The sequence below is a fragment of the Erythrolamprus reginae genome, chromosome Z (genome assembly GCF_031021105.1).
Source record: "Erythrolamprus reginae isolate rEryReg1 chromosome Z, rEryReg1.hap1, whole genome shotgun sequence".
NCBI lineage: Eukaryota > Metazoa > Chordata > Lepidosauria > Squamata > Dipsadidae > Erythrolamprus > Erythrolamprus reginae.
In genome coordinates this window covers 112,525-139,557 of record NC_091963.1, presented here as the reverse complement: position 1 = coordinate 139,557, position 27,033 = coordinate 112,525, and the positions used below count along the sequence as shown (strand labels likewise).

General features: G+C 47.8%; 1 protein-coding gene across 3 annotated transcripts in view; it reads left to right on the top strand.

Annotated features, from left to right (window-relative positions):
• The window catches only part of KCNH2 (potassium voltage-gated channel subfamily H member 2), a 39,101-nt gene extending 12,470 nt beyond the window's left edge, over positions 1–26,631 (top strand). Inside the window, exons 3-16 of one of the 3 annotated variants that reach the window (XR_011560582.1) lie at positions 370–534; positions 3,977–4,384; positions 6,202–6,419; positions 14,310–14,735; positions 18,919–19,306; positions 19,980–20,179; positions 21,064–21,316; positions 22,469–22,662; positions 22,808–22,907; positions 23,199–23,429; positions 23,696–23,897; positions 25,163–25,340; positions 25,443–26,448; positions 26,490–26,631. Coding sequence is in view for 2 of the 3 variants with exons in the window: in XM_070767137.1 (XP_070623238.1) it covers positions 370–534; positions 3,977–4,384; positions 6,202–6,419; positions 14,310–14,735; positions 18,919–19,306; positions 19,980–20,179; positions 21,064–21,316; positions 22,469–22,662; positions 22,808–22,907; positions 23,199–23,429; positions 23,696–23,897; positions 25,163–25,340; positions 25,443–25,616 (3,137 nt within the window). In the remaining variant the exon portion in view is untranslated. Of the gene's footprint in view, positions 1–369; positions 535–3,976; positions 4,385–6,201; positions 6,420–14,309; positions 14,736–18,918; positions 19,307–19,979; positions 20,180–21,063; positions 21,317–22,468; positions 22,663–22,807; positions 22,908–23,198; positions 23,430–23,695; positions 23,898–25,162; positions 25,341–25,442 lie in introns of all 3 variants that reach the window. The other 2 variants (XM_070767138.1, XM_070767137.1) reach the window with 2 other exon arrangements.
• Positions 26,632–27,033: the final 402 nt, after the last annotated feature.

Genomic DNA, 27,033 nt, shown 5'->3' with positions numbered 1-27,033 from the left:
GCAAGAGGATCATAGAGTTGGAAGGGACCTTGGAGATCATCTAGTCTGACCCACTGTTCAAGCAAGAGAATCATAGAGTTGGGAGGGACCTTGGAGGTCATCTAGTCCAGCCACCTACTCAACCAGACGATCCTTAGAGTATCATAGAGTTAGAAGAGGACGTTGGAGGTCATCTAGTCCAGCCCCCTCCTCAAGCAGGAGACCCTTGGAGAACCATAAGAGCCAGGAGGTGACCTTGGATGGTCATCTAGTCCAGCCCCCTCCTCAACCAAGAGAATCATAGAGTCAGGAGGGGACCTCAGAGGTCATCTAGTCTAACGTCCCCTTACCCTCTTCTCTTCTGACATCCCGCCTTTCTTCTTTCGGCAGGCAGCTGCTTCCTCTGCCTGGTGGACGTGGTGCCCGTGAAGAATGAGGAGGGCACTGTGATCATGTTCATCCTCAACTTCGAGGTGGTGGTGGATCGGGCCCCGCCAAGCGGCTCGGCCAAGAACACCAATCACTGGGTCTCACCGGCTACCTGGTTGCCGACAGGTAAAGTGGAACCGGTTGCAAGGGGGAATAAAAGAAGAACTTGTCAGTGGTCACCAGCAAAGGTTGGGTTGGTCTGGATGACCTGCCGGGTCCCCTCCAACTCTTAACAATGAAATGAAAATAAAATAGATAAAATGAAATAAAATAGATAAAATAAAATAAAATAGATCAGATAAAATAAGATATGGTAAAATAAAATGAAATATGATAAAATAAAATATAAAAATAAAGAAAATCTAATAAAAATGAAAAATAAAATAAAATAAAATATAAATAAAGAAAATATAAATAAAAGTCATCTTGAACTTTTAACTGGTCTCCTTGTTTGGGTTGGACTAGATGACCTGCCGGGTCCCTTCCAACTCTTAATAATGAAATGAAAATAAAAATAAAATAAAATATATAAAATAAAATAAAATATAACTTAATAATGAAATAAAATAGAAATAAAATAAAGTAAAATAAAAAATAAAAAATAAAATAAAATAAAATAAACAAAATAAAATAAAATAAAATATAAATCAATAAAATATAAATAAGAGTCATCTTGAACTTTTAAGTGGTCTCCTGCACCAACAATTGGGGGTTGGACTAGATGACCTGCCGGGTCCCTTCCAGCTCTAATAATAAAATGAAATAAAATAAAATAAAATAAAAATAAATAAAATGAAATATAAATAAATAAAATTTAAATACAGGTCATCTTGGACTTTTAAGTGGTCTTGTGCCACCAGCAAGGGGGGTTGGACTAGATGACCCCCCAGGGATCTTCCAACTCTAATAATGAAATAAAAATAAAAATAAAATAAAATATATCAAATAATATAAGATATGATAAAATGAAATAAAATATGATAAAATAAAAAATAAAAATATTAAAAATTAAAATCTAATAAAATAAAATATTAAAAATGAAAAATAAAATATAATAAAATCAAAGCTAATAAAATAAAATAAATCAACAGAATAGAATAGAATAAGATATAATATAATATAATATAATAAAATAAAATCTAAATCAATAAAATATAAATACAAGTCATCTCGAATTTTTAACTGGTCTCCTTGTTGGGGTTGGACTAGATCACTTCCCAGGTCCCTTCCAACTCTAATAATGAAATGAAATAGAAATAAAATAAAAAATAAAATAAATAAAAAATAAAATAAAATATCATAAATTAAAATGTAAAACAATAAAATATAAATACAGGTCATCTTGAACTTTTAAGAGACTAGATGACCACCAAGGCCCCTTCCAATTATACTCAAGCAGAAGACCCTTAGAGAATTTTAAGAGTTGGGAGGGGACCCTGGAGGTAATCTAGTCAAGACCCCCTACTCATACAGTTGGAAGAGGACCTTGGAGGTCATCTAGTCCAGCCCCCCTACTCAAAGTAGAATCATAAGAGTTGGGATGGGACCTTGCAGGTCATCTAGTCCAGCCCCCCTACTCAAAGTAGAATCATAAGAGTTGGGAGGGGACTATGGAGGTCATCTAATCCAGCCCCCCTACTCAAGCAGGAGAATCATCAGAGTTGGAAATAGACCTTGGATGGTCATCTAGTCCAGCCCCCTACTCAAGCAGGAGACCCTAAGAGAATCATTAAAGTTGGGAATAGACCTTGCAGGTCATCTAGTCAAGACCCCCTACTCATAAAGTTGGGAGGGGACCCTGGAGGTCATCTAGTCCAGCCCCCCTACTCATACAGTTGGAAGAGGACCTTGGAGGTCATCTAGTCCAGCCCCCCTACTCAAAGTAGAAGCATAAGAGTTGGGATGGGACCTTGCAGGTCATCTAGTCCAGCCCCCCTACTCAAAGTAGAATCATAAGAGTTGGGAGGGGACTATGGAGGTCATCTAGTCCAGCCCCCCTACTCAAGCAGGAGAATCATCAGAGTTGGAAATAGACCTTGGATGGTCATCTAGTCCAGCCCCCTACTCAAGCAGGAGACCCTAAGAGAATCATTAAAGTTGGGAATAGACCTTGCAGGTCATCTAGTCAAGACCCCCTACTCATAAAGTTGGGAGGGGACCCTGGAGGTCATCTAGTCAAGACCCCCTACTCATACAGTTGGGAGGGGACCTTGCAGGTCATCTAGTCCAGCCCCCCTACTCAAAGTAGAATCATAAGAGTTGGGATGGGACCTTGCAAGTCACAAAGTCCAGGCCCCCTCAAGGTAGAATCATAAGAGTTGGGAGGGGACTATGGAGGTCATCTAATCCAGCCCCCCTACTCAAGCATGAGAATAATCAGAGTTGGAAATAGACCTTGGATGGTCATCTAGTCCAGCCCCCCTACTCAAAGTAGAATCATAAGAGTTGGGAGGGGACCTTGCAGGTCATCTAGTCAAGACCCCCTACTCATACAGTTGGGAGGGGACCTTGGAGGTCATCTAGTCCAGCCCCCCTACTCAAAGTAGAATCATAAGAGTTGGAGGGGACCCTAGAGGTCATCTAGTCTGGCCCCCTGCTCAAGGTAGAATCATAAGAGTTGGGAGGGGACCCTGGAGGTCATCTAGTCCAGCCCCCCTCCTCAAGCAGGAGAATCATCAGAGTTGGAAATAGACCTTGGATGGTTATCTAGTCCAGCCCCCTCCTCAAGCAGGAGAATCACACGAGTTGGGAGGGGACCATGGAGGTCATCTAGTTCAGCCCCCTCCTCAAGCAGGGGAATCATACAAGTTGGAAGGGGACCTGGAGGTCATCTAGTCCACCCCATACTCAAGCAAGAGACCCTTAGTGAGTCATTAGAGTTGGGAGGGGACCTTAGAGGTCATCTAGTCCAGCCCCCCTATTCAAGGTAAAATCATAAAGTTGGGAGGGGACCATGGAGGTCATCTAGTCTAGCCACCTACTCAAGCAGGAGACCTTTAGAGAATCATTAGAGTTGGGAGGGGACCTTGGAGGTCATCTAGTCCAGACCCCAACTCAAGTAAGAATCATAGTGTTGGGAGGGGACCCTGGAGATCATCTAGTCCACCCCCCTTACTCAAGCAGGAGATTCTCAGGGAATCATAAGAGTTGGGAAGGGACCTGGGAGGTCATCTAGTCTGACCCCTACTCAAGCAGGAGACCCTTAGAGAATCATTAGAGTTGGGAGGGGACCTTGGAAGTCATCTAGTCCAGACCCCAACTCAAGCAAGAATCATAGAGTTGGGACGGGACCCTCGAGGTCATATAGTCCAGACCACCTACTCAAGCAGGAGACCCTCAGAGAATCATAAGAATTGGGAAGGGACCTGGGAAGTCATGTAGTCTGACCCCCTACTCAAGCAAGAGACCCTTAGAGAATCATAATGTTTCGAGGGAACCTTGGACGTCATCTAGTCCATCCCCCTCCTCAATCAAGAATCATAAGAGTTGGAAATGGACCTCGGAGATCATCAAGTCCACCCCCTCCTCAACCAGGAGACCCCTGATCCCTGATTTTGCTTTATTCCAGCCCGCGGCAAATCCTTCCGGCTGAAGCTACCGCCGCTCCTGGCCCTCTCTGGCAGCAAGCCCTCCCTGCCAGATGAAGCTGCCGTGGTGGTGGACCTCTCCAAGCCCAGCAGTGAGTCAGTGGCACTTGATGAGGTCCCTTCCTCACTGGACCACGGCAAGGATGGCCGGACGTTCATGGAGCCGCCAGGGGACGTTGGGACAGGCCTCCGGCTGGCGGCAACACCTTCCTCACCGCAAGCAGAGAAGGCTGCCCTCCTTCACCGGCTGGAGGCCTCCTTCTCCAACTGCAGCCTATCGCGCAGCCGCTCGCGGGAGAGCTTCAGCAGCGTGCGGCGAGCGTCCTCGGTGGACGACATCGAAGGCATGAGAGGGTATGGCGGGGCCCATAACCAGCATGGCAGCACAGGTGGGTCCCTGTTTGGGCGCCAGGAGGGAGGATGCAAGTGTGTGAGCTTGGGGGTCATCTAGTCGGACCCCCTGCTAAAGCAAAGGGCCCTTGCAATGTTGCAGTTGGGAGGGACCTTGGAGGTCATCTAGTCCAACCCTAATCAAGTGGGAGGGTCCTTGAAGGTCATCTAGTTGAGCAGGAGAGCCTAAGAGAACCATAAGAGTTGGGAGGGAAATCGGCGGGGCCCATAACCAGCATGGCAGCACAGGTGGGTCCCTGTTTGGGTGCCGGGAGGGAGGATGCAAGTGTGGGAGCTTGGGGGTTATCTAGTCTAACCACCTCCTCAAGCGAGAATCATAGACTTGGAAAGGACCTTGGAGGTCAGCTAGTTCAACCCCCTGCTCAAGCAAGAATCAGAGAGTGGGATGGGACCTTGGAGGTCATCTACTCCAACCCCCTGCTCAAGCGAGAATCATAGAGTGGGAAGGACCCAGGAGGTCATCTAGTCCAATCCCCTGCTCAAGGGAGAATCATACAGTTGGAAGGGACCTTGGGCATCATCTGGTCCAACCCACTCCTCAAGCAAAGGGCCCTTGCAATCTTAAAGTTGGAATGGATCTTGAGGGTCATCTAATCCAGCCCCCTCCTCAAGCAAAGGGTCCTTGTAATGTTAGAGTTGGTAGGGACTTTGGGGGTCATCTAGTCCAGCCCCCTCCTCAAGAAAAGGGCCTTTGCAATGTTAAAGTTGGGAGAGACCTTGCAGGTCATCTAGTTCACGGCCCTCCTCAAACAAAGGTCCCTTGCAATTTTAGAGTTAGTAGGGACCCTGGGGTCATCTAATCCAGCCCCCTCCTCAAGCAAAGGGCCCTTGCAATGTTGAAGTTGGGAGAGACCTTGCAGGTCATCTAGTCCAGTCCCCTCCTCAAACAAAGGGCCCTTGCCATGTTAGTGTTGGGAGGGACCCCTGGGGGTCATCTAGTCCAACCCCCTGCTCAAGCGAGAATCATAGAGTGGGAAGGGACCCTGAAGGCCATCAAGTCCAATCCCCTGCTCAAGGGAGAATCATACAGTTGGAAGGGACCTTGGGGGTCATCTAGTCAAGCCCCCTACTCAAGCGAGAATCATACAGTTGGAAGGGCCCTCGGAGGTCATCTAGTCCAACCTGCTCCTCAAGCAAAGAGCCATTGCAAAGTTAGAGTTGGAAGGGACTTTGGGGGTCATCTAGTCGAGCCCCCTCCTCAAATAAAGGGCCCTTGCAATTTTAGAGTTGGGATGGACCAATCCCCTGCTCAAGGGAGAATCAAACAGTTGGAAGGGACCTTGGGGGTCATCTAGTCAAGCCCCCTACTCAAGCGAGAATCATACAGTTGGAAGGGCCCTCGGAGGTCATCTAGTCCAACCCCCTACTCAAGCAAAGGGTCCTTGCAATGTTAGAGTTGGGAGGGAGCTTGGGGGTCATCTAGTCCAACCCCCTGGTCAAGCAAGAATCATAAGAGTTGGAAGGGACACTGGAGGTCATCTAGTCTGACCCTCTGCTTGAGGGAGAATCATAGAGTTGGGAAGGGACCTTGGATGGTCATCTAGTCTACTCCCTTCCTCAAGCAAGAATAATAGATTTGGGAAGGGACCTTGGAGGTCATCCAGTCCAGCCCCTCTCCTCAAGCAGGAGACCCTTAGAGAACCATCAGAGTTGGGAGGGGGCCTGCAAGGTCATCTAGTCCAGCCCCCTCCTCAACCAGGAGATCCTTAGAGGATCATCAGAGCTGGAAGAGGACCTTGAATGTTCATCTAGTCCATCTTTCGCTCACTGCTTGCTGGGGTGGGGGCTTTCACAGCTGGGGCCATCAACCACGCCCGCAGCCACCTGCTGAACTCCACCTCCGATTCAGACCTCATGCGTTACCGGGCCATCAGCAAGATCCCTCAGATCACCCTCAACTTTGTGGACTTCAAAGCCGAGACCTTCCTGACCTCGCCGTCCAGCGAGAAGGAGATCATCGCCCCCAGCAAGCTGAAGGACCGCACCCATAACGTCACCGAGAAGGTCACCCAGGTGAGGGCTTCGGTTGGGTGTCTCCAGGCAGGGACGGGAAACCTGGAAGGGACCTCGGATGGTCATCTATTCCAGCCCCCTACTCTAGCAGGAGACCCTCAGGGAATTATAGATTTGGAAGTGGACCTTGGATGGTCATCTAATCCTGTACTCAAGGAGGAGACCCTTCGAGAATCATCAGAGTTGGGAAGGACCTTGAAGTCATCTAGTCCAACCCTCTGCTCAAGTTGGAGATCCTTTCAGAATCATAGAGTTGGAAGGAGACCTTGGAGGTCATCTAGTCCAACCTATTTCTCAAACAGGAGACCTTTCCAGAATCATATAGTTGGGAGGGATCTTGGAGGTCATCTAGTCCAGCCCCCTTCTTTAAGCAAGGGACCTTTCCAGAATCATAGAGTTGGGAGGGACCTTGGAGGTCATCTAGTCCAGCCCCCTCCTCAAGCAGGAGACTTTTACAGAATAAGAAGTCTTCTCTCTCTCATTCTCCCTGCTTCCCTCTCGCTCTCTCTTTCATTCATTTTCTCCATCGCTCCCTTCTTCCTGGGGCCACTTGGGGCTCCTCATTGGTTACTCAGAGGGTGGGTGCCTTAAGTGGGGAGTGGGGGAGGCTTCGGGAGGGGGGGACTATTTTTTGAAAAGGGGGAGGGGCTCCTCTCAGGGGGCGGTGCTGGAGGCCTCGACGGGCTGCAGCATTGGGTGACACCTTTTGCAGAAATGAGGGTGGAGGAGGAAGGAAGGAGGGAAGGAAGGGGAAGGAGGGAAAATAGGGAAGGAAGGGAGGAAGGAAGAGGGAAGGAAAGAAAAGAAGGGCAAAAAGAAGGAGGGAAGAGGAGAGGGAGGAAAAGAGGGAAGAAATGGAAGAAGAGAGGAAAGGAAGGACGGAAGGGGGAGGGAGGGGGGAGGGAGGGAGGAGAGAAAAGAGGAAGGAAGTGAGAAAGGGAAAAGAGGGAGAGAGGGGAAGGGAGGGGGAAGGAAGGAAAAGAAGGAGGGAGGAGGGAAGGGAGGGAGGAAAAAAAGCAAGGAAGGGAGAAATGGAAAAGAGGGAGGGGAAGGAAGAAGGAAGGAAGGAAAAGAAGGAGGAAAAGAAAAAGGGAGTAGGGAAGGAAAGAAGGAAAAGAGAGGGAGGGAGGAAGAAGGAAAGAAAAGATGGAGGAAGGAAGGGGGAAGGAAAGAAAAGGAGAAAAAGAAGGAGGGAGGAGGAAAGGGAGGAAAAGAGGGAACAGAGGGAGGAAAAGAGGCAAGGAAAGGTAAAAAGGGAAAAGAGGGAGGGAGGGCAGAAGAAGGAAGGAAGAAGGAAAAGAGGAAAGGAAGGGAGGAAGGACGGAAAAGAGGAAGGAAAGAAGGAAGGAGGAAAAGAGAGAGGAAGGGATGAAGGAAAAGAGAGATTGAGGAAGGAAGGAAGGGGGAAAGGAAAGGAAAAGAAAGGAGGGAGGGAGGACAAGAGGCAAGGAAGGGGGAAAGGAGGGGAAAGGAGGAAGGAAAAGGCAAGGAACAGAGGGAGGGAGGAAAAGACAGAGGGAGGAAGAAAGGAAAAGAGAGAGCGAGGAAGGGAGGGAGTAAAAGAGGGGCAAGGAAGGAAGAAAGGAGAGGGAAAAGGGGGGGGAGGAGGGACCATCAATCCCCATAAATCTGGCCGAAACTGGCATCGCCTCCTTTCAAGGTCACCCGCTGAACTATGCGCTCAGTTCCCCCTTTACTCGCCGGAGGAGACACAGGCCTCCCCCCTCCTCAACTATAGAGCCAGCAGACGGTGTGTATGTGCGTTTGTGTGTGTGTATAAAGGATGGGAAAGTGGGGTTTAATTGGGGGGATCCTTTCTTTTGTCTGGACGACTTTCTCTCTCACTCTCTCTCTTGGCTCCATCCCATCCCTCCCAAGATTTTTGGGGAGGGGCCAAGGAGTGCCAGGGAGGGGGGTAGGGAGCCCCACTAGGGCGGAGTAGAGGGAGGGAGGTGGAGGAGATGTAGGGAAGGAGTTGGCAGCTGTCCCCCTCTGCCGAAAAAAAAGAAACAACCAACCCAGATGCCTTTGGCTGAAGCCATCCAGCTGCTGTTGTCCAGCCGGCCCCCACTCCTCCTCCCTCCAGTAGCCCACCTCCCCTTTGGAGTAGCCGGACCCCCAGGATGCCTCCTCGGAGTAGAGACGGCCCTCCGACCACCCAGTTGGAAGACAAAGATTCCCGGGTCCGCCGGGCCGTCCGCATCTCCAGCTTGGTGGCCCAGGAGGTAATGGGTTCGAATCCTGGTGGGGTGGGGGGGAGGGGAGGACCAAGGAGGGGTTGTATAGCCAGTGTGCAACATGGGTATGTGTGTGTAGAAGGGATGCAAGAAGGGAGGAAATCTCTGGATGCCTGAAAAGTGTCAGACAAGCACTTTGTGTATGCTCAGAGGCGCTGCCATTTCGGAGAGAGGGCAAGGGGGGGCTGCAGGACGGAGCAACTCACAGCTGGGAGGGGTCGTCCCCAGACACACACTCACACAAACACACCCACATACAGACACACAAGCGCGCGCTTCGCGGATTGGCTCCACTTTGTTCAATGCCTTCTTGCAAAAAAACCGACCCTCCTCTAACGGCAGGCCGACTGTCAGGCCTTCAGCCGAAACGGACGAAATTGCCCCCCTTTTTCTTTCCGTGGGGACCCCGGATGGGGAGGGGGTGTCGATTTGGCCCCCTTTTCTCAAAGGGGGTGTTGGGGGGGGTCGCCCGAGAATTGAGAAGGGGGTCTTTCCATCCTCCATTGAACGACGTCCCGCCCCTCGACCCATTAAGCAAACTCTGATAGATAGAGAGATAGATAGAGAGAGAGAGAGAGAGATAGATAGATTGATTGATTGATTGATTGATAGATGAGAGAGAGAGGGAGAGAGAAAGATAGATAGATAGATAGACAGACAGACAGACAGACAGACAGATAGATTAAATTGATAGATGATTAGAGAGACAGAGTGAAGGAGATAGATAGACAGTTACTTGGAGAGATAGATAGAGAGAGAGAGAGAGAGAGAGAGAGAGAGATAGAGACAGACAGATTATATTGATAGATAGACGATTAGAGAGAGAGTGAGGGAGATAGATAGATAGATAGATAGATAGATAGATAGATAGATAGATAGATAGATAGATAGATAGATAGATAGCAGAGCACAAGGTTGTGTGTTTGGGGTGTTTGTGAATAAAAGTGCCCCCCCCCAGTTTCCCCCCTCTGCCCACCTGTGTTGCCCAAATTACAGCACCAAGCAGCTGGGAATTCTGGGAATTGAAGTCCGCTCCTCTTAAAAGCAAGCCCGGTGCTAGGCCGAAGCCATTTTTGAGTTGGCACGCTGACAGGCCGGCTGGAGGAATTCTGGGAGTTGAAGTCCGCTCCTCTCAAAAACAAGGCCAGTGCTAGACTGAAGCCCTTTTTTGAGTTGGGGCACTGACAGGCTGACTGAAGGATTCTGGGAGTTTTAGTCCACTCCTCTTTAAAGCAAGGCTGGTGTTAGGCCGAAGCCATCATTTTGATTTGGAATTCTGATGGGCCGGTGCTAGACCGAAGCCATTTTTTGAGTTGGGATGCTGATAGGCCGGCTGGAGGATTCTGGGAGTTGAAGTCTGCTCCTCTTAAAAGCAAGGCTGGTGCTAGGCCGGTGCTAGGCTGAAGCCATAATTTTAATTTGGAATTCTGACAGGCCGGCTGGAGGAATTCTGGGAGTTGAAGTGCGCTCCTCTCAAAACCAAGGCCGGTGCTAAGCCGAAGCCATTTTTTGAGTTGGGACGCTGACAGGCCGGCTGGGGGATTCTGAGTTTATTGATTTCTTTATTGAAAAATAAATAGAACTCGTAAATAAAAGAAATGTATTGATTTACTTATTGAAACATATATAGAACCCATAAATAAATGAAAATGTATTGATTGATTGATTGAAAATTTTGAATTGATGTATTTATTGAAAAATAAAAAGAAGCCATCAATAAATTTTTAAAAATTGATTTATTTATTGGGAAAAATAATTTGAGTTGGTTTATTTATTTATTAAAAAATAAATAACAAAATTGATTGATTGATTGGGACATTTTGAATGGATTTATTTATTTATTTATTGAAAAGTAAATAGAAATCATGAATAAATCAAAAGTTATTGATTTATTTATCGGGGAAAATCTGAGTTTATTTATTGATTGATTAAAAAAATAAAACCCATCAATCAATAAAAATTTATTTTTATTTATTGAAAAAAAAACCTGAGTTGGTTGATTTATTGATTGAAAAATAAATAAAAGCCATCAATAAATAAAAAATATTGATTTATTTATTTATTGAAAAAAATCTGAGTTGATTTCTTTATTGGAAAATAAATCAAACCCATCAATACATTTTTCAAAAAGTTATTTATTTATTTATTTTTCAAAAAATGAAATGGGCTGAGTTCTGCCGGCGTGTTTCAACGGCCCATAATTACAAGGTAATTAGTCCAGGAAGACACACACCACATGATAAGAGGAAAACCCAAAAGTTTTTATAAACAGAAAAACAGAAACAGCTCCCTTTTTAAATGTCAAAGGGATTTTCTGGCACACACAAGGCACAGGTTAAATGCAGTCCAATTGCTCACCCAATAACTGGGAAATTGAGTCCAATTCTAAAGTCCAGAGAGTCCACACACAATCTTGAACAGCACAAAAACCACGATCTTGACGAAACAATGAATCAGATAAACTGCCATGAGGCTAAAACACCAGGCTGCACTTTTATCTGTAGCACTAATTACAGCAGCCCCACCCAACCACAGGTGGCCTCATTTTCTCTTGTAATAATCCTTCAGTTGTTGTCTCCTAAGCATCACTCTACGCAAACATGGATGTGTCATTAATTCTTGTTCAGAATCCAAGGATGATACAGATGATGGATCTCCTCCTGGGCTGTCTGCCAAACTCCCCTCTTCCCTGTCACTCACGCTTCCTTGGTCAGAGGAGGCTTCGTCAGCAGATTCCATTGGGAGTAAAACAGGCCTGCGGCATGTGGATGTCTCCCCCACATCCACCTGCACATTCCTTGGGGCAGGAGCTGGGCCACAACAGTTTGATTTGGTTTTTTTCTGGAAAAGGGAAATCAAAACCGTCCGGCAATTTAAAATATTATTGATTTATTGATTGATTGATGTATTTTTTAAAAATCTAAATTTATTCATTTAGTCTCCGGAGAGGGGCAGCATACAACTAGCTATCACTATCTATATCATCACTATCTATTATCTATCTATCTATCTATCTATCATCTGTATCTATCTATCTATCTATCTATCTATCTATCTATCTATCCTCTGCATCTCTCTCTCTCTCTCTATCTATCTATGTCTCTCTCTCTCTCTCTCTCTCTATATATATATATATATATATATATCAATCAATCTATCTTTCTTTCTTTCTCTCTCTCTCTATCAATCTATCTTTCTCTCTGTCTCTCTGTCTCTGTCTCTCTCTATTTCTATCTATCTATCAATCAATCAATCAATCAATCTGTCTCTCTTTCTCTCTCTCTCTCTCTCTCTCTCTCTCTCTCTCTCTCTCTCTCTATATATATATATATATATATATATATATATATATATATATATAAAGAATAGTCCTAAAAATGCGAGTTCCAGGTATATGTGTGCGAGTTCCAGGTATATATGCGAGTTCCAGGTATATGTGTGAATGATGAGGCAGCAGCCATCTCGATCACCGGAACATAAAAACTTTAATAAAACAACTTGGCTTTCGTTAGCGTGCTGCTAACTTCGTCAGAGTATTAACGAAAGCTAAGTTGTTTTATTAAAGTTTTTATGTTCCGGTGATCGAGATGGCTGCTGCCTCATCATTCACATATATATATATATATTCGTAGATTTTCACGGGTACAGGTATGACGGTCTTGGTATATTCGGGTTTCTTCCCGTGTTATAAGCTTCGTGCTGCTGTAAATATATATATATATATATATATAAATCAATCTCTCTATCTCTCTATCTACCTACCTACCTACCTACCTACATACATACATACATACATACATATATATGCCTTGATCCTGTGTTGCTTTATTGTGTGTGGAAAAAAGAAAGAAAAATGTATACCCGGAAGAGGGGGGAAAAATCACACACACACATATAGGCACTCTCGGTTTGCAAGCAAATTTTGTCCCAATTTGGTGCCGGCTAATTTTAGCTTCTCTGCAGAAGGAGGGATGGGGGGGGGGGCTCAATTCCAGACCAAACAGCCTTGCCCTCCCCTCCTCCTCATCTTCCTCCTTCCCCCCTTTCAGCCCCCCCCAGCAGAAAAGTTGGGGGAGAAAAACTTCTAAAAAGAGTTAGTAAGTAGTACGTGGCCCATGGGGCTCAGCCAAGCAGTGGTCTGGTTTGGGTTTTTTTTGGGGGGGGGCTTTGCTATCTCTTCTTCTACACCTCCCCTTCCCAGCCCCCCCTTGCCCCCCTTTTTCAATCCACTCCAAGTTCAGCCCTGCCTGGCTAGGGAGGGTCCCAGTGCGAGGAGGTCGCCTGGAAGGGGGGCAGAGAGGAGGAGAAGGAGGAGGAAGAGGAGGGGGTGGCTTCCTCTCCTGGGCCCCCTCCTCCTCGATCAGAGAGGGGGGGGAGTGTTTGTACTGGGTGGGGATGGGCAAGCCGGCTTTGGAGAGAAACAAAGAGAGAGGGGGGGGGGATGGATGGATGGATTGATGGATAGATAGATAGAGAGAGAGAGAGAATGAGATAGATAGATAGATAGATAGATAGATAGATAGATAGATAGATAGATAGATAGATAGATAGACAGAGAATGAGAGAGAGAGAGAGAGAAACATAGAACATAGAAACATAGAAGACTGACAGCAGAAAAAGACCTCATGGTCCATCTAGTCTGCCCTTATACTATTTTCTGTATTTTATCTTAGGATGGATATATGTTTATCCCAGGCATGTTTCAATTCATTTCCTGTGGATTCACCAACCACGTCTGCTGGAAGTTTGTTCCAAGGATCTACTACTCTTTCAGTAAAATAATATTTTCTCATCTTGCTTTTGATCTCTCCCCCAACTAACTTCAGATTGTGTCCTCTTGTTTTTGTGTTCACTTTCCTACTAAAAACACTTCCCTCCTGGACCTTATTTAACATTTGAACATACTTAAATCTTCTGTCCTTCTGTCCTCCAGACTATGGTTAGGTTTAGGTTAGGTTTATTGGATTTATATGCCGCCCCTCTCCGCAAACTCGGGGCGGCTCACAACAATACAGATTGAGTTCATGAAGTCTTTCCTGATACGTTTTATGCTTAAGACCTTCCACCATTCTTGTAGCCCGTCTTTGGACCCGTTCAATTTTATCAATATCTTTTTGTAGATGAGATAGATAGATAGATAGGTAGGTAGGCAGGCAGGCAGGCAGGCAGGCAGGCAGGCAGGCAGGCAGGCAGGCAGGCAGGCAGTCTTCAGAGAGGGGCGGCATACAAATCTCACAAACTATAAACTAGTTAGATAGGTAGATGATAGATAGATAGATAGATAGATAGATAGATAGATAGATAGATAGATAGATAGATAGATATCATGATAGTAGATAGATGGATGGATAGGTCGATAATAACAATCCATCAACAATCCATAAACAGGGAGCTAGCGCAGAGTTCATGGGGTGGTGGTTAGAATGGCTCCCGTGGGGGGAAGAGGGGCTGGGAGGGTGGAGCTTGCCTTCTAGTGGCTCTGTCTAGTCGTGTGTCGTCTGTGTGTTGTGTTGCGGCTGTCTTCCGATCCGAACTGCGTGGCTAGACATTCGTCTATGGTGGTGTTCATGGGGCAGCCGCTGGGACATGTCTGGGAGGGCGGAGCTTATGATTTTGCTCACCTGGCTCTCTGTTGGGTCCTCCCCCCAACCAGGTGCTGTCGCTGGGCGCCGACGTCCTGCCCGAGTACAAGCTCCAGGCGCCGCGGATCCACAAGTGGACCATCCTGCACTACAGCCCCTTCAAGGCGGTCTGGGATTGGCTGATCCTCCTGCTGGTCATCTACACAGCCATTTTCACCCCCTATTCAGCCGCCTTCCTGCTCAACGACCCCAACGGGCGGGACCACCGGGCCTGCGGCTACTCCTGCAGCCCGCTCAACGTGGTGGACCTCATCGTGGACATCATGTTCATCGTCGACATCCTCATCAACTTCCGTACCACCTACGTCAACAGCAATGAGGAGGTGGTCAGCCACCCGGCCAAGATCGCCATCCACTACTTCAAAGGGTGGTTCCTCATCGACATGGTGGCCGCCATCCCTTTCGACCTGCTCATCTTCGGCTCTGGCTCAGAAGAGGTACCGGCGGATGGGGGACAATTCCCCCCGGGGCTCCTCCGATGTGAAGAGAGAGAGAGTGAGATGGATTAGTAGATAGATAGGTAGGTAGGTAGGTAGGTAGGTGGATGGATGGATGGATAAGTAGGTAGGTAGGTAGGTAAGTAGTTAGATAGAGATACAGAGAGAGAGAGAGATGGATGATATAGTAGATAGATAGGCAGGTAGGTGGATGGATGGATGGATGGATAAGTAGATAGGTAGGTAGATAGATAGAGAGAGACACACAGAGAGAGATGGATGATATAGTAGACAGATAGGTAGGTAGGTGGATAGATGGATGGATGGATGCATGGGTGGATGCATGGGTGGATGGATAAGTAGATAGGTAGGTAGGTAGATAGAGAGACAGAGAGAGACAGAGAGAGAGAGATGGATGATATAGTAGACAGATAGGTAGGTAGGTGGATAGATGGATGGATGGATGGGTGGATGCATGGGTGGATGGATAAGTAGGTAGGTAGGTAGGTAGATAGAGAGACAGAGAGAGACAGAGAGAGAGAGATGGATGATATAGTAGATAGGTAGGTAGGTGCATGGATGGTAGGGGGGAGAGATAGATGATAGATACACACACAGAGAGATGATATGATAGATAGATGACACAGAGAGAGAGAGAGAGAGATGAGAGAGAGAGAGAATGAGAGAGAGATGATATACCGGATAGAAAGAGATGATAGAGAGATAATATAGAGATGATATAGATGATACATACATAGATGGATGGATGGATGGATGGATGGATGGATGGATGGATGGAAAGATGAGAGAGAGGATAGATACAGAGAGAGAGAGAGATGATATGGTAGATAGATGACAGATAGAGATAGATGAGAGAGAGAGAATGATAGATATACAGAGAGAGAGATGATATAGTGGATAGATAGAGATGATAGAGAGGATAGAGAGAGGGGGGAGAGAGATGATAGATAGATAGATAGATAGATAGATAGATAGATAGATAGATATAGAGAGATGATATAGTAGGTAGATAGATACAGAGAAAGAGAGATATGATATAGATGACAGACAGACAGATAGATAGATAGACAGACACACAAACGATAGATACAGAGAGAGAGAAAGAGAAAGAGAGAGATGACATAGATGATTGAGTAATTAGAGAAGTCGTTGCCTTTTTTGCCCAAGGTTGTTTTACGACCGGGTAGCGGGAGATCCTTTTGGTTTTTAGGGATGTTGAAGGACAAAGAGGGAGGCCTTGTCCTTTCCTTGCCCCCCCTCCCTGCAGCAGGCACACCGCAAAACTGTAACTCCACTTTGGGCTGGGACCGGTGTTTTTGTCTTCCTGGCCGCCACAGCTTGGCGAGCTCCGATCGCTCGCCGGTTTTAAGGGGGGAGGTTGTATTGATCCTGCCGAAATGGATCTGTTGGAGGCCTGCCAGTTGAAGGCGGCAAGCCAGAAGAAGTCGGGGAAGGATGGAGGTAGGCAGCATAGACCCTGCTGGCACCACCAGCCACAGAAACACGAGCCTAGTTTGCCAAAAATGTACATTGTGGTCTACTCTGTCTAATGCCTTACTGAAGTCTCAAATATATATTTCTTATTTTTTATTTTATTTATTTGTTTTGTCGAGTAGTGGAGAGGAAGGAGGGAGGGAAGGAAGGAAGGAGAAATGGAGTTTGTTGATTTAAGTTTAAATTTACTTGTTAATAAAGAAGTATAAATTACTTTATTACTTAATTATTAATTACTTAATTACTTCCAATATGTTTGTGAGTGATATAGGGGAAGGTTTGGTAGGGAAGGTTTGCCTATTTGCCGATGACTCAAAAGTGTGCAATAGGGTTGATATCCCTGGAGGGGTCTGTAATATGGTAAATGATTTAGCGTTACTAGATAAATGGTCAAAGCAATGGAAACTGCAGTTTAATGTTTCCAAATGTAAAATAATGCACTTGGGGAAAAGGAATCCTCAATCTGAGTATTGCATTGGCAGTTCTATGTTAGCAAAAACTTCAGAAGAGAAGGATTTAGGGGTAGTGATTTCTGACAGTCTCAAAATGGGTGAGCAGTGTGGTCGTGAGGTAGGAAAAGCAAGTAGGATGCTTGGCTGCATAGCTAGAGGTATAACAAGCAGGAAGAGGAAGATTGTGATCCCCTTATATAGAGCGCTGGTGAGACCACATTTGGAATACTGTGTTCAGTTCTGGAGACCTCACCTACAAAAAGATATTGACAAAATTGAACGGGTCCTAAGACGGGCTACAAGAATGGTGGAAGGTCTTAAGCATAAAACGTATCAGGAAAGACTTAATGAACTCAATCTGTATAGTCTGGAGGACAGAAGGAAAAGGGGGGACATGACAGAAACATTTAAATATGTTAAAGGGTTAAATAGGGTTCAGGAGGGAAGTGTTTTTAACAGGAAAGTGAACACAAGAACAAGGGGACACAATCTGAAGTTAGTTGGGGGAAAGATCAAAAGCAACGTGAGAATATATTATTTCACTGAAAGAGTAGTAGATGCTTGGAACAAACTTCCAGCAGACGTGGTTGGTAAATCCACAGTAACTGAATTGAAACATGCCTGGGATAAACATATATCCATCGTAAGACAAAATACAGGAAATAGTATAAGGGCAGACTAGATGGACCATGAGGTCTTTTTCTGCCTTCAATCTTCTATGTTTCTAATTAATAAATTAATAATAATAATAATAATAACTACTATTACTATTAATTAGATTTGTATGAGGTCCGTCTCTGAAAACTCAGGGCGGCATGATAAATGATACTAGTCAGAGAGAAACATTAGAACAGGAGAGGGAAGGCACATGCACACCCCTTAATAACCTCTTAGGAATCGGGAGAGGTCAATAGTGGATAGTCTAAGGGTAAAGTTTTGGGGAGGTTACGTGATGATACTAGAGTCCGGTAGAGAGTTCCATGCATCAACTCCTTGGTTACTCAAGTCGTCTTTCCTGCAATCGGGTTTGGAGCAGTTTACTTTGAGTTTGTATCTGTTGTATGCTCATGTGTTGTTGGGGTCAGAGCCGAAGTAGTCGATGACAGGAAGGACGTTGTAGCTGATGATTTTATGGTTGCGTTGAAGGTGACGTAGTACTAAGCTTTCTAAACCTAGGAGTTAAGTCTAGTAGCGTAGGGTATTCTGTTATGAGTGGAGGAGTGGAGGGCTCTTTATGTCAGAAATGCGGCTATCTCACAGTTTTCTAGTTTACCAAAAACTATGTTGTGGTCTACTCTGTCGAATGCCTTACTGAAGTCTTAAGCATTTATTTTTATTTTTTATTTATTTGTTTGTTTGTTTTGTAAAGTGCATATTGGTGGTATACAAAGAAACATTAGGAGAGGGGATGGAAGGCATGCTGGTGCACTTATGCATGCCTCTTACTGACCTCTTAGGAATTGGGAGAGGTCAACAGTGGAGAGTCTAAGGGTAAAGTTTTGGGGGGTGAGGTGATGATGCTACAGAGTCAGGGAGTGGGTGGGCGGGCGGACGGACGGACGGACGGACAGATAGATAGATAGACAGACAAATAGACAGATAGATAGATAGGCAGGCAGGCAGGCAAGCACACACACACACACAGTATATACGTACATACATCTTCGGATAGGGGCGGCATACATATCTAATAAATTATTATTATTATTATTATTATTAGTTGTTGTTATTATTATACATGATAGATGACAGATAGGTATATAAATAAATGGAAAGATAGATAAATAGCAGATAGATGATGGATAGATAGATAGATAGAGAGAGAGAAATAAAAGATAGATGGATGGATAGATTGATGGGCCCTTAGATGTTTTTAACCAGGTAGCAGATGTGATGTATGTATGGACACGTATAGAAACATAGTATCCCCACTTATCGTGAGTAGTAGCCGAGCGCATGGGCGCAAGTAATGGGTGTGTTGGTGGACAAGGGGTGCCCGCGTGGGCTGCTCACCCCGAACTATCTCCCATCACCCCACGACAGATGGGTTAGTCGAGTGCACTCTTTTTAACTCCCACAGAGAATTCACCATCTGCTTATCGCCGAACGTTGCAGGACGGAAACGGTGAAAAGGGATCGAGGGCGGGTGGGTCCTGGTGAAAACGTGGGGGGGGGCTGGGAGACTCATGCCCCTCCTCTATGCTTGTGTCCCGCAGACGACCACGCTGATCGGCCTGCTGAAAACGGCACGGCTGCTGCGCTTGGTGCGGGTGGCCCGAAAGCTGGACCGCTACTCGGAGTATGGCGCAGCGGTGCTCTTCCTGCTGATGTGCACCTTTGCCCTGATCGCCCACTGGCTGGCCTGCATCTGGTATGCCATCGGCAACATGGAGGGCCGGACCATCGGCTGGCTCCACGCACTGGGCGGTCAGATCGGCAAGCCCTTCAATGCCAGCACACCCCACCTGGGCCCCAGCATCAAGGACAAGTACATCACCGCCCTCTACTTCACCTTCAGCAGCCTCACCAGCGTCGGTTTCGGCAACGTCTCGCCCAACACCAACCCGGAGAAGATTTTCTCCATCTGCGTCATGCTGATTGGCTGTGAGTAGGGAGGATGGGGTGCCCGGGAGGTGGAAGGGAAGGGAGGAGGATGGTTCCCCTTCGATCGGAGTCTGGGGGGGCAAAGAATGTGATAGAAAGATAGAGAAATTAAATGGATGGATGGATGGATAGATAGATAGATAGATAGATAGATAGATAAGAGAGAGAGATAGGTAGGTAGGTACATGAGAGGGAGATACATAGATAGATAAATAGATAAATAGATAGATAAGAGAGAGAGATGATAGATAGATAGATAGATAGATAGATAGATAGATAGGAGAGACAAATGATACATATAGTTAGATAGAGAGAGAGATGATAGAGAGAGAAATAATAGATAGATAGATAGATAGATATACATGAGAGAGAGATGAGAGAGAGAGAAATGATAGATAGATAGATAGATAGATAGATAGATAGATAGATAGATAGATACCAACCCCGAAAAGATTTCCTTCCTCTCCATCATGCTGATTGGCTGCGAGGGGGGGGGGTTACTTGGGAGGTGGAAGGGAAGGGAGGACAACATTCTTAGAGTCCTGGGGGGCCTGGAGACTGTGTATGCTCAGAGAAACTGTTCTTGGCATCTTGGCGTCCCCCCCTTGTCTGGCTCGGGTGCCAGCTCCACAAGCCGCTGACCGAGGTGGGTGTCTTCCTTCCTCCTCGCCAGCCCTGATGTATGCCAGCATCTTCGGCAACGTCTCGGCCATCATCCAGCGGCTGTACTCGGGCACCGCCCGTTACCATACCCAGATGCTGCGGGTGCGGGAGTTCATCCGCTTCCACCAGATCCCCAACCCACTGCGCCAGCGCCTCGAAGAGTACTTCCAACACGCCTGGTCTTACACCAACGGCATCGACATGAATGCGGTCAGTGTTCAGTAGCCCCTCTCGGCTGCTCTACTCGGGGATCTGGGGTGCCCCTGGGGGATCCTCAGGTGTTGAAAGCACCTGCGCCACTGGGGTTTCCGCCATTATCCCCCCCATGAAGTGCGGAACATGGCTTTTCAATCTCTGGATTGTGGCCTGCTCTGTGTCATGCTGATTGGCTGTGAGTGGGGGGTGCCCAGGAGGTGGAAGGGAAGGGAGGGCAACGTTTCCTTAGATCGAAATCCTGGGGGCCAAAGAATGTGATGCAGATAGATAAGTAGGTAGGTGGATGGATGGATGGATGGATAGATAGATAGTTAGATAGATAGATAGACAGATAGATAGATAGATAGTAGATTGATGGATAGACACATGGCTAGATAAATAGATACTTAGCTAGATAGACAAATTTGATTTATAGAGATAGATAGATAGATAGATAAGTAGATAGATAGACTGATTACATTGATTTAGATAGATAGATAGATAGATAGATAGATAGATAGATAGAAGATAGGATAGATAGATACATGGATAGATAAATAGATAGATACGTAGATAGAAAGACATATTACATTGATATAGATAGATAGATAGATAGATAGATTAAATCTATCTGTGAGAGAGGGGCTCTGCCGCTCATGCGGAACTGTCCGTTGCTCCTTCCCAGCGGTCTGCAGAGTTGGAGAGATGCCGGCGGGTAGAACGAAGCACTTAGTTGGTTCCCGCCTCTCCATTGTGTGATCTGCGCTCATGGGTCAGTTTGTTTCCACCTCTCAACGCACTGACTTTGTTTCTGCCTCTCCGTTGCCCGATCTGCACTACACTCGCCTGCCTCACCTCTGTTTTGATGCTGCCCCCTCCCTACTTCCCTCCCCGTGCAGGTGCTGAAGGGATTCCCAGAGTGCCTGCAAGCCGACATTTGCCTCCACCTCAACCGGACCCTGTTGCAGAATTGCCGTCCCTTCCGGGGTGCCAGTAAGGGCTGCCTGCGAGCCTTGGCTATGAAGTTCAAAACCACCCATGCCCCACCCGGCGACACCCTGGTGCATGCCGGCGATGTCCTCACCGCCCTCTACTTCATCTCCCGAGGCTCCATCGAGATCCTCCGGGGGGACGTGGTGGTGGCCATTCTAGGTGAGGAGAAGGAGCCGGTACGCGCCATTCGGGTTCCACCTTGAGTTTTACACAAAGGTTACTACTCCCTCTCCTTTGTCCCCAGAATGCCCCAGTGTTAATACAAATTACAGTGGTGCCTCTACTTACGAACCTAATTCATTCCATGATCAGGTTCACAGAGGTTTCTCCCTTCCTTTTCCAATCCTGTTTCCCCCCAGGAGATTCCCAGAGAGGCCCCACGGAAGCTTCTCCCTGCCTTTTCTGGCCCTGTTTCCTCCCAGAGATTCCCAGAGAGGCCCCATGGAGGTTTCTCCCTGCATTTTCTGGCCTTATTTCCTCCTATGAGATTCCCAGAGAGGCCCCACGGAGGCTTCTTCCTGCCTTTTCTGGCCCTGTTTCCTCCCAGGGGATTCCTAGAGAGGCCTAATTACCAGATTCTCGGTTGGTACGTTTTCATTTTTTCCAATTTTGTGCAAAAAAACCAGTTGAGCCGCAGTTTATACATGTATCATCGAATTATCATCAGCCTTTTTCGCATCGTCCTCTGATTATTCTTAATAAAAATATCAGCCGAGCTGCTGTTAATCTGTGATCAAATAATAATCAGCCTTTTTCGTGTTCTGATTATCCCGAATAAAAATATATATCTTGGGTTTTCATTCGAATGCAAACGTTAATCTCTCTTTTTACCGTATTTTGAATCCGCTCTGAGTCTTTGGAGAGGAACAGCATACAAATCTAATTAATAACTGAGTTAAGTTAAATAATTAAATAATAATAATAATAATAATAATAATAATAATAATAATAATAATAAATCCAAATTGTCCTCATTTCTGGGCATAACCGCCACACCTGGTAGTAAGTACCATGCGTTGACTTGACATTTCCAAAATAATAATAATAATAATTTCCAAAAGTCATTTTTCAGTTTGATTTTTTTATGCTCCTGCCTCCACTCACCTTCCATCAATGGACGGTCAGATCAAGCGAATGAACGAGGCTCTTAACCCGAGCTTACTTTACCAGCAAAGCTGCCATGAAAATTGACCTAGGGCTTATTTTAGGGGTAGCCCTACTTTTGCAGCAAAACACAGTGAGCCCCTCGTGGTCCTGTGGTCAAAATCAATGTGACACTTGTCTGTCCACCTCCCACCTGCACCCTCCCAGGGAAGAATGACATTTTTGGTGAACCTCTCAACCTCTATGCCCGGCCTGGCAAGTCCAATGCTGATGTGCGGGCCCTGACCTACTGCGACCTGCACAAGATCCACCGGGAAGATCTCTTGGAGGTGTTGGACATGTACCCGGAGTTCTCCGACCATTTCTGGTCCAACTTGGAGATCACATTCAACCTGCGAGACGTGAGTGCACTTTCGGGAGGGGAGTGGGCGACTCCAGGCTAGAGCTCCATCCCCACCTCGTGGGCTCCCTAGACCCCCCAGTCTTTCCCGCTAAGTCTTGCCCCTCCCCCCTCCCCAAGTGAAAGTTCTCAGTTTGACCTTGCAGACTAACATGATTCCGGGGTCGCCCAGCAGTGAGGAGGTGAATGAGGGCTTCAACCGGCTGCGGCGGTGCAAACTCTCCTTCCGACGGCGCACCGAGAAAGGTACATACATACATACATGCATAGATAGATAGAGAAAGAGAGAGAGAGAGTGAGAGAGATGAGAGATGAGAGATAATAGATCAATATTGTTTTGGTTCAACAAACACCCTCGTAAAGAGACTCTCGTTTGTTTTGAAACCTTTTGTGTTTCGAGTTTTAATTTGCGGCTAATTCCTGGCAAGACACAACACGGTAGCCCACGGTGAAGAATTATGACGCACGCTCTCCAGCTGCCTGATATGCTGGCACCCCTAAAATATTTGTGTCTCTCCTCCCCATATTCCTCTGCAGACGACCACCTGGCGGAACCGAGCTCCCCGCCCACGGCGCTACACCTGGGCCAGAACTGCCGGCCCCGATGGGAGCCCTGCCTCAGCAGCTCAGCTGTCTCCAGCCCGGTCTCCAGCGATGAGGAGGAGGGCCCCATCACCGCAGAGTCAACGCCATTCCGCGCCGCGGCAAGACCCATAGCCGTGCTTCCCTCTGAGGAGCCGAGTGGCGATTCCTGCAACCCACTCTCCGGTAAGGCCTCATGGGAGGGCAGGGAACTCATCAGTGACATCATAGGTTGAGAGGGTGGGAGACAGGAGGAGGGGATGGCTTGGCTCATCCATCGCAGAAGGGCTCGGCTGTAGTCTTATCTTGCAGCAGTGTCCTGTGGCGAGCCAGCAGGGATAACACCCTAGGGCAAGCCAGGAGGGTGTCAACCTGGCCATCTTTTGTGGTGACTCCTGGGCCTGACGTCAGTCCCCTCTTCGGTGTCCCATTCATCCCCCATCCCCCCCCAGGAGCCTTTTCTGGCATGTCGAATATCTTCAGTTTCTGGAGCGAGAGCCGAGAACGGCAATATCAGGAGCTGCCCCGTTGCCATACTCCCGCCAGCCCGGGCCTCAACCTCCCTCTTGTTGGCGGTCGCAGCCTTCCCTCCAGCAGGCGGCATCGGGCCGAGCTGGAAGGCCGTCTGGACCTGCTGCAGAAGCAACTCAACAGGTAGAGCGGATGGACACACGTGGGCGCGCATGTATGCGGCGTGCCCTGCCGACTCAGCAGAGTCGTTCCTGGGCATTCGCCGCCGAAAGGAACCAGGGCGGGCAGGAAAATCACCCCAAAATCACCCCAAAAATTTCAGCAATGGATTGTCTGCCCACTTACTGAGCGGGCATGGCTAGCCCTGCGGCGAAATGGTGGAGTTTCGGCCTTTCCCAGGCTTCTTCAAACCACCAGGGAACAAAAAATGCCTACCTTTTGGCACACTAGTAGGTTTCTATCTGTACGGTCATACCTGGAGCGAAAATGGAGCTGCGCGTGCATCTCTGCTTCTCCGGAGTGTCCAAGTTAGATTTTAGTTCTGTACATGCATAGGAACAGAAATCTCATGAGGGGACGTGCTCACAAGAGAGATTTTGGCTATTTTCTTCCCAAAATCTTACACGGGCCCACTGACGCGTGCATGAATTTTTAGCAATTATTTTGGCACGCGTGGGATTACTTTGGTGTGCTACAATTTCACACGTGCACATGGGGGTGGGGCTGCAAGATTTTGCCTCCCTGTGCTGTCCAAGAAGTAGGATTTGGAGGTATTGCAACCCGGACTAACGTTAGCTACCAGTTCTCTCCTGATCTGGGGCAAACCCATAGCCGCCCACCCTCGCAGCGGTTTGAAGTCTACTCCTCCCACCCACCCAAGTGGATCTTTCTTAGTGACAGGGCATTCTCTTCACTTTTCCAAACCCCCCCACTGCCGGAAAAACAAGAGACCCCCCTGAAAAACTGGCTTGAAGGTGGGGAGTGATGGGCCCCAGCTGCAGATCGGAGAAAACGTAGTGCATAGGCAGGTCCTTCAAACGTAAATGGACTTAGTAGCATTCACATACACAAATAAAACTTCAATCCTTCTTTTCTTGGGGGGGGGGACAACCCCCAGCTGTCAATCGTAAGGCATCGACAGCTGGCATAAGTCCGTCAAGTCATAAGTCATAGTCCTGGATATCACCAAGGTTGGCTAGAGGCCTGGAATTGGGATAACAAACCATGGAATGAGTTGTTTCCCGCTGAGTTTTTCATCATTTCCTTAGTAGGCCAGTTAGCCCCAAGCCTTACTCCCGAAGAGACCTATTTCTGAGTAGCCATTCTTGCCTTTTGCCAGCTTGGCGGGTCTTTGAGGCTCCTCCTCTCAGGTCACCTGGCAGGAGTAGCCTTTGCCAAATGTTCACCTGGAACACACACACCCATCCCTCTTGTTACTCCCACCCCAGGCTGGAGAACCGCCTGACGACGGACGTGGCTGCCATCTTACAGCTGCTCCAGCGCCAAGCCATCCTGGTGCCTCCCGCCTACAGCGCTGTTTCTTCGCCGCAGCCCAAGCCCTCCTCTGGGGAGCACCCCCTGGCCCTCCCCCAGCTCCTGGCCCAGGTGCTCTGCACCCCGACACAGGTGAGTCCAGAAAGGTGAGCCCCGCCCTTCAATTTGTAGTGCCCTGACTTCGGCAACCACATGCACTGTCCTCCTCCTCTTCCTCCTCTCGTCCTTTCTCAGATGCCTCATTTCCCGGCTCCCCGACCGGATGCTGCTGACTCCAGTGATGAGGTGGCATTGCTGGTGGAGCTGCCCTGCACCGCCCCTCGGCGCCTTTCACTCCCGGGACAACTGGCAGCGAGCGCAGGCTCACCTCCCGATTTGCACAGGCACTGCTCGGATCCTGGCAGTTAAGTTATGGGAAGCAGACGGCGGACCGAGGATTGCCAGGAGCCTGGGCGGTCCGCCTGAAGACCGGCTGTCTGGTGCGCAGCCGAGCAGGGCTAGCCGTTCGCCTACGATGATGTTAGCTGGCCTAACAGATCCCGGAAGAGGGCTGCTGATGGCGATGTGTCGTGCAGGAACACGAGGCTGACATAGGTAGACCTGATGGGATGTTGACGGTGAAGATCCAAACGCCCGGAAACTTTGCGGTGGACCGTACTTCCAGGGTTTCGATTGACCTTGGGGGGGGGGATGAGTGGGGAAAGGGCCACTTCTCCAGGAGAGCCCAAGTTGGAACCCCTGAAGCTAGCGGGACACCTCCCCATTTCAGGGAGTCTTTTCAGTACCCGGAGGATGGTCGGTGTACCCTGCTTTTTTTTCTGATGAGACCCCCCATCCAGGACTTTCATATCCCCCCTTTGCTTCACCAAAGTGATTTCTCAGCAGCGTGAGCAATAATTCAAATCCCCTCGTTCGGGTCGGGATGGTGGGGGACCCTCCAGGATCAGAGCAGTTGTGAGGATTGTGGATGGGCAGGCATGGGTAACGTACTGTTGGATCACTCCCCCCTACTCCTCCTTAGAACCCAGGCTACATTCACTGCCCCCTCCTCATTACGCAGGGGGGGCATCTCTCCAATTCCACAAGGGGAGGCGTTCACGCGTTCCATTTCATGCATTCACCCCAATTTCTTGTAGAAAAACAGTGGGGCAGGAATGCGGCGTGAGAATGGGGAAGGGGAGGTTGTCCCCTCCCTGCATCCCCTTGCATCTCCCCTCATCTTGTATCCCTCTTTCGCTTGGTAGGGCGGTGGCTCGATTCCGTGCTGCCACCGCCCTCCAGAACCACCACCCACTACTCGCCCCATTCAATCTGAATGACGCATGTGACATTTCCGTGCCCACCGCAACATTTCCGCTTGCATGCTGTCCTCGGGCAGTAGCAAACCATGCCCAATAAACTTGGAGTGGATGAGTAAACTCCCCGCACGCAGATCTCGTCTATTCATGCTGAGGGGGAACGTTTCGGAGGGAGAGGGCTGCGCGACCGTGGTGGGATTTAATGGGGTGTTTATTTATTTGAATTTGGGTGCCACCCATTTCCCGAGGGTAAAGGGTAAATGACGGGTTCTTGGAGTAAGTGCAGACGACCAGTTTGCGGCACGTTTAAAAAGCGGCATGAAAACTTACGTTCGGCTGCGACAAGACAATCTGCCCTGCAGCGCCTATCGGCTGAGCTTTGGAACCAAGGAAATATAGGTACATGGGAAATATAGCAGGCAGGTGGACCCACCGGATCATCATGGCAAAGCAATCATGGTGGAGTGAGGGGTTTGTCCAAATTGGTGGAATTCCACTCCTGCTGCGCGAATCAGCCGAGAGATGCC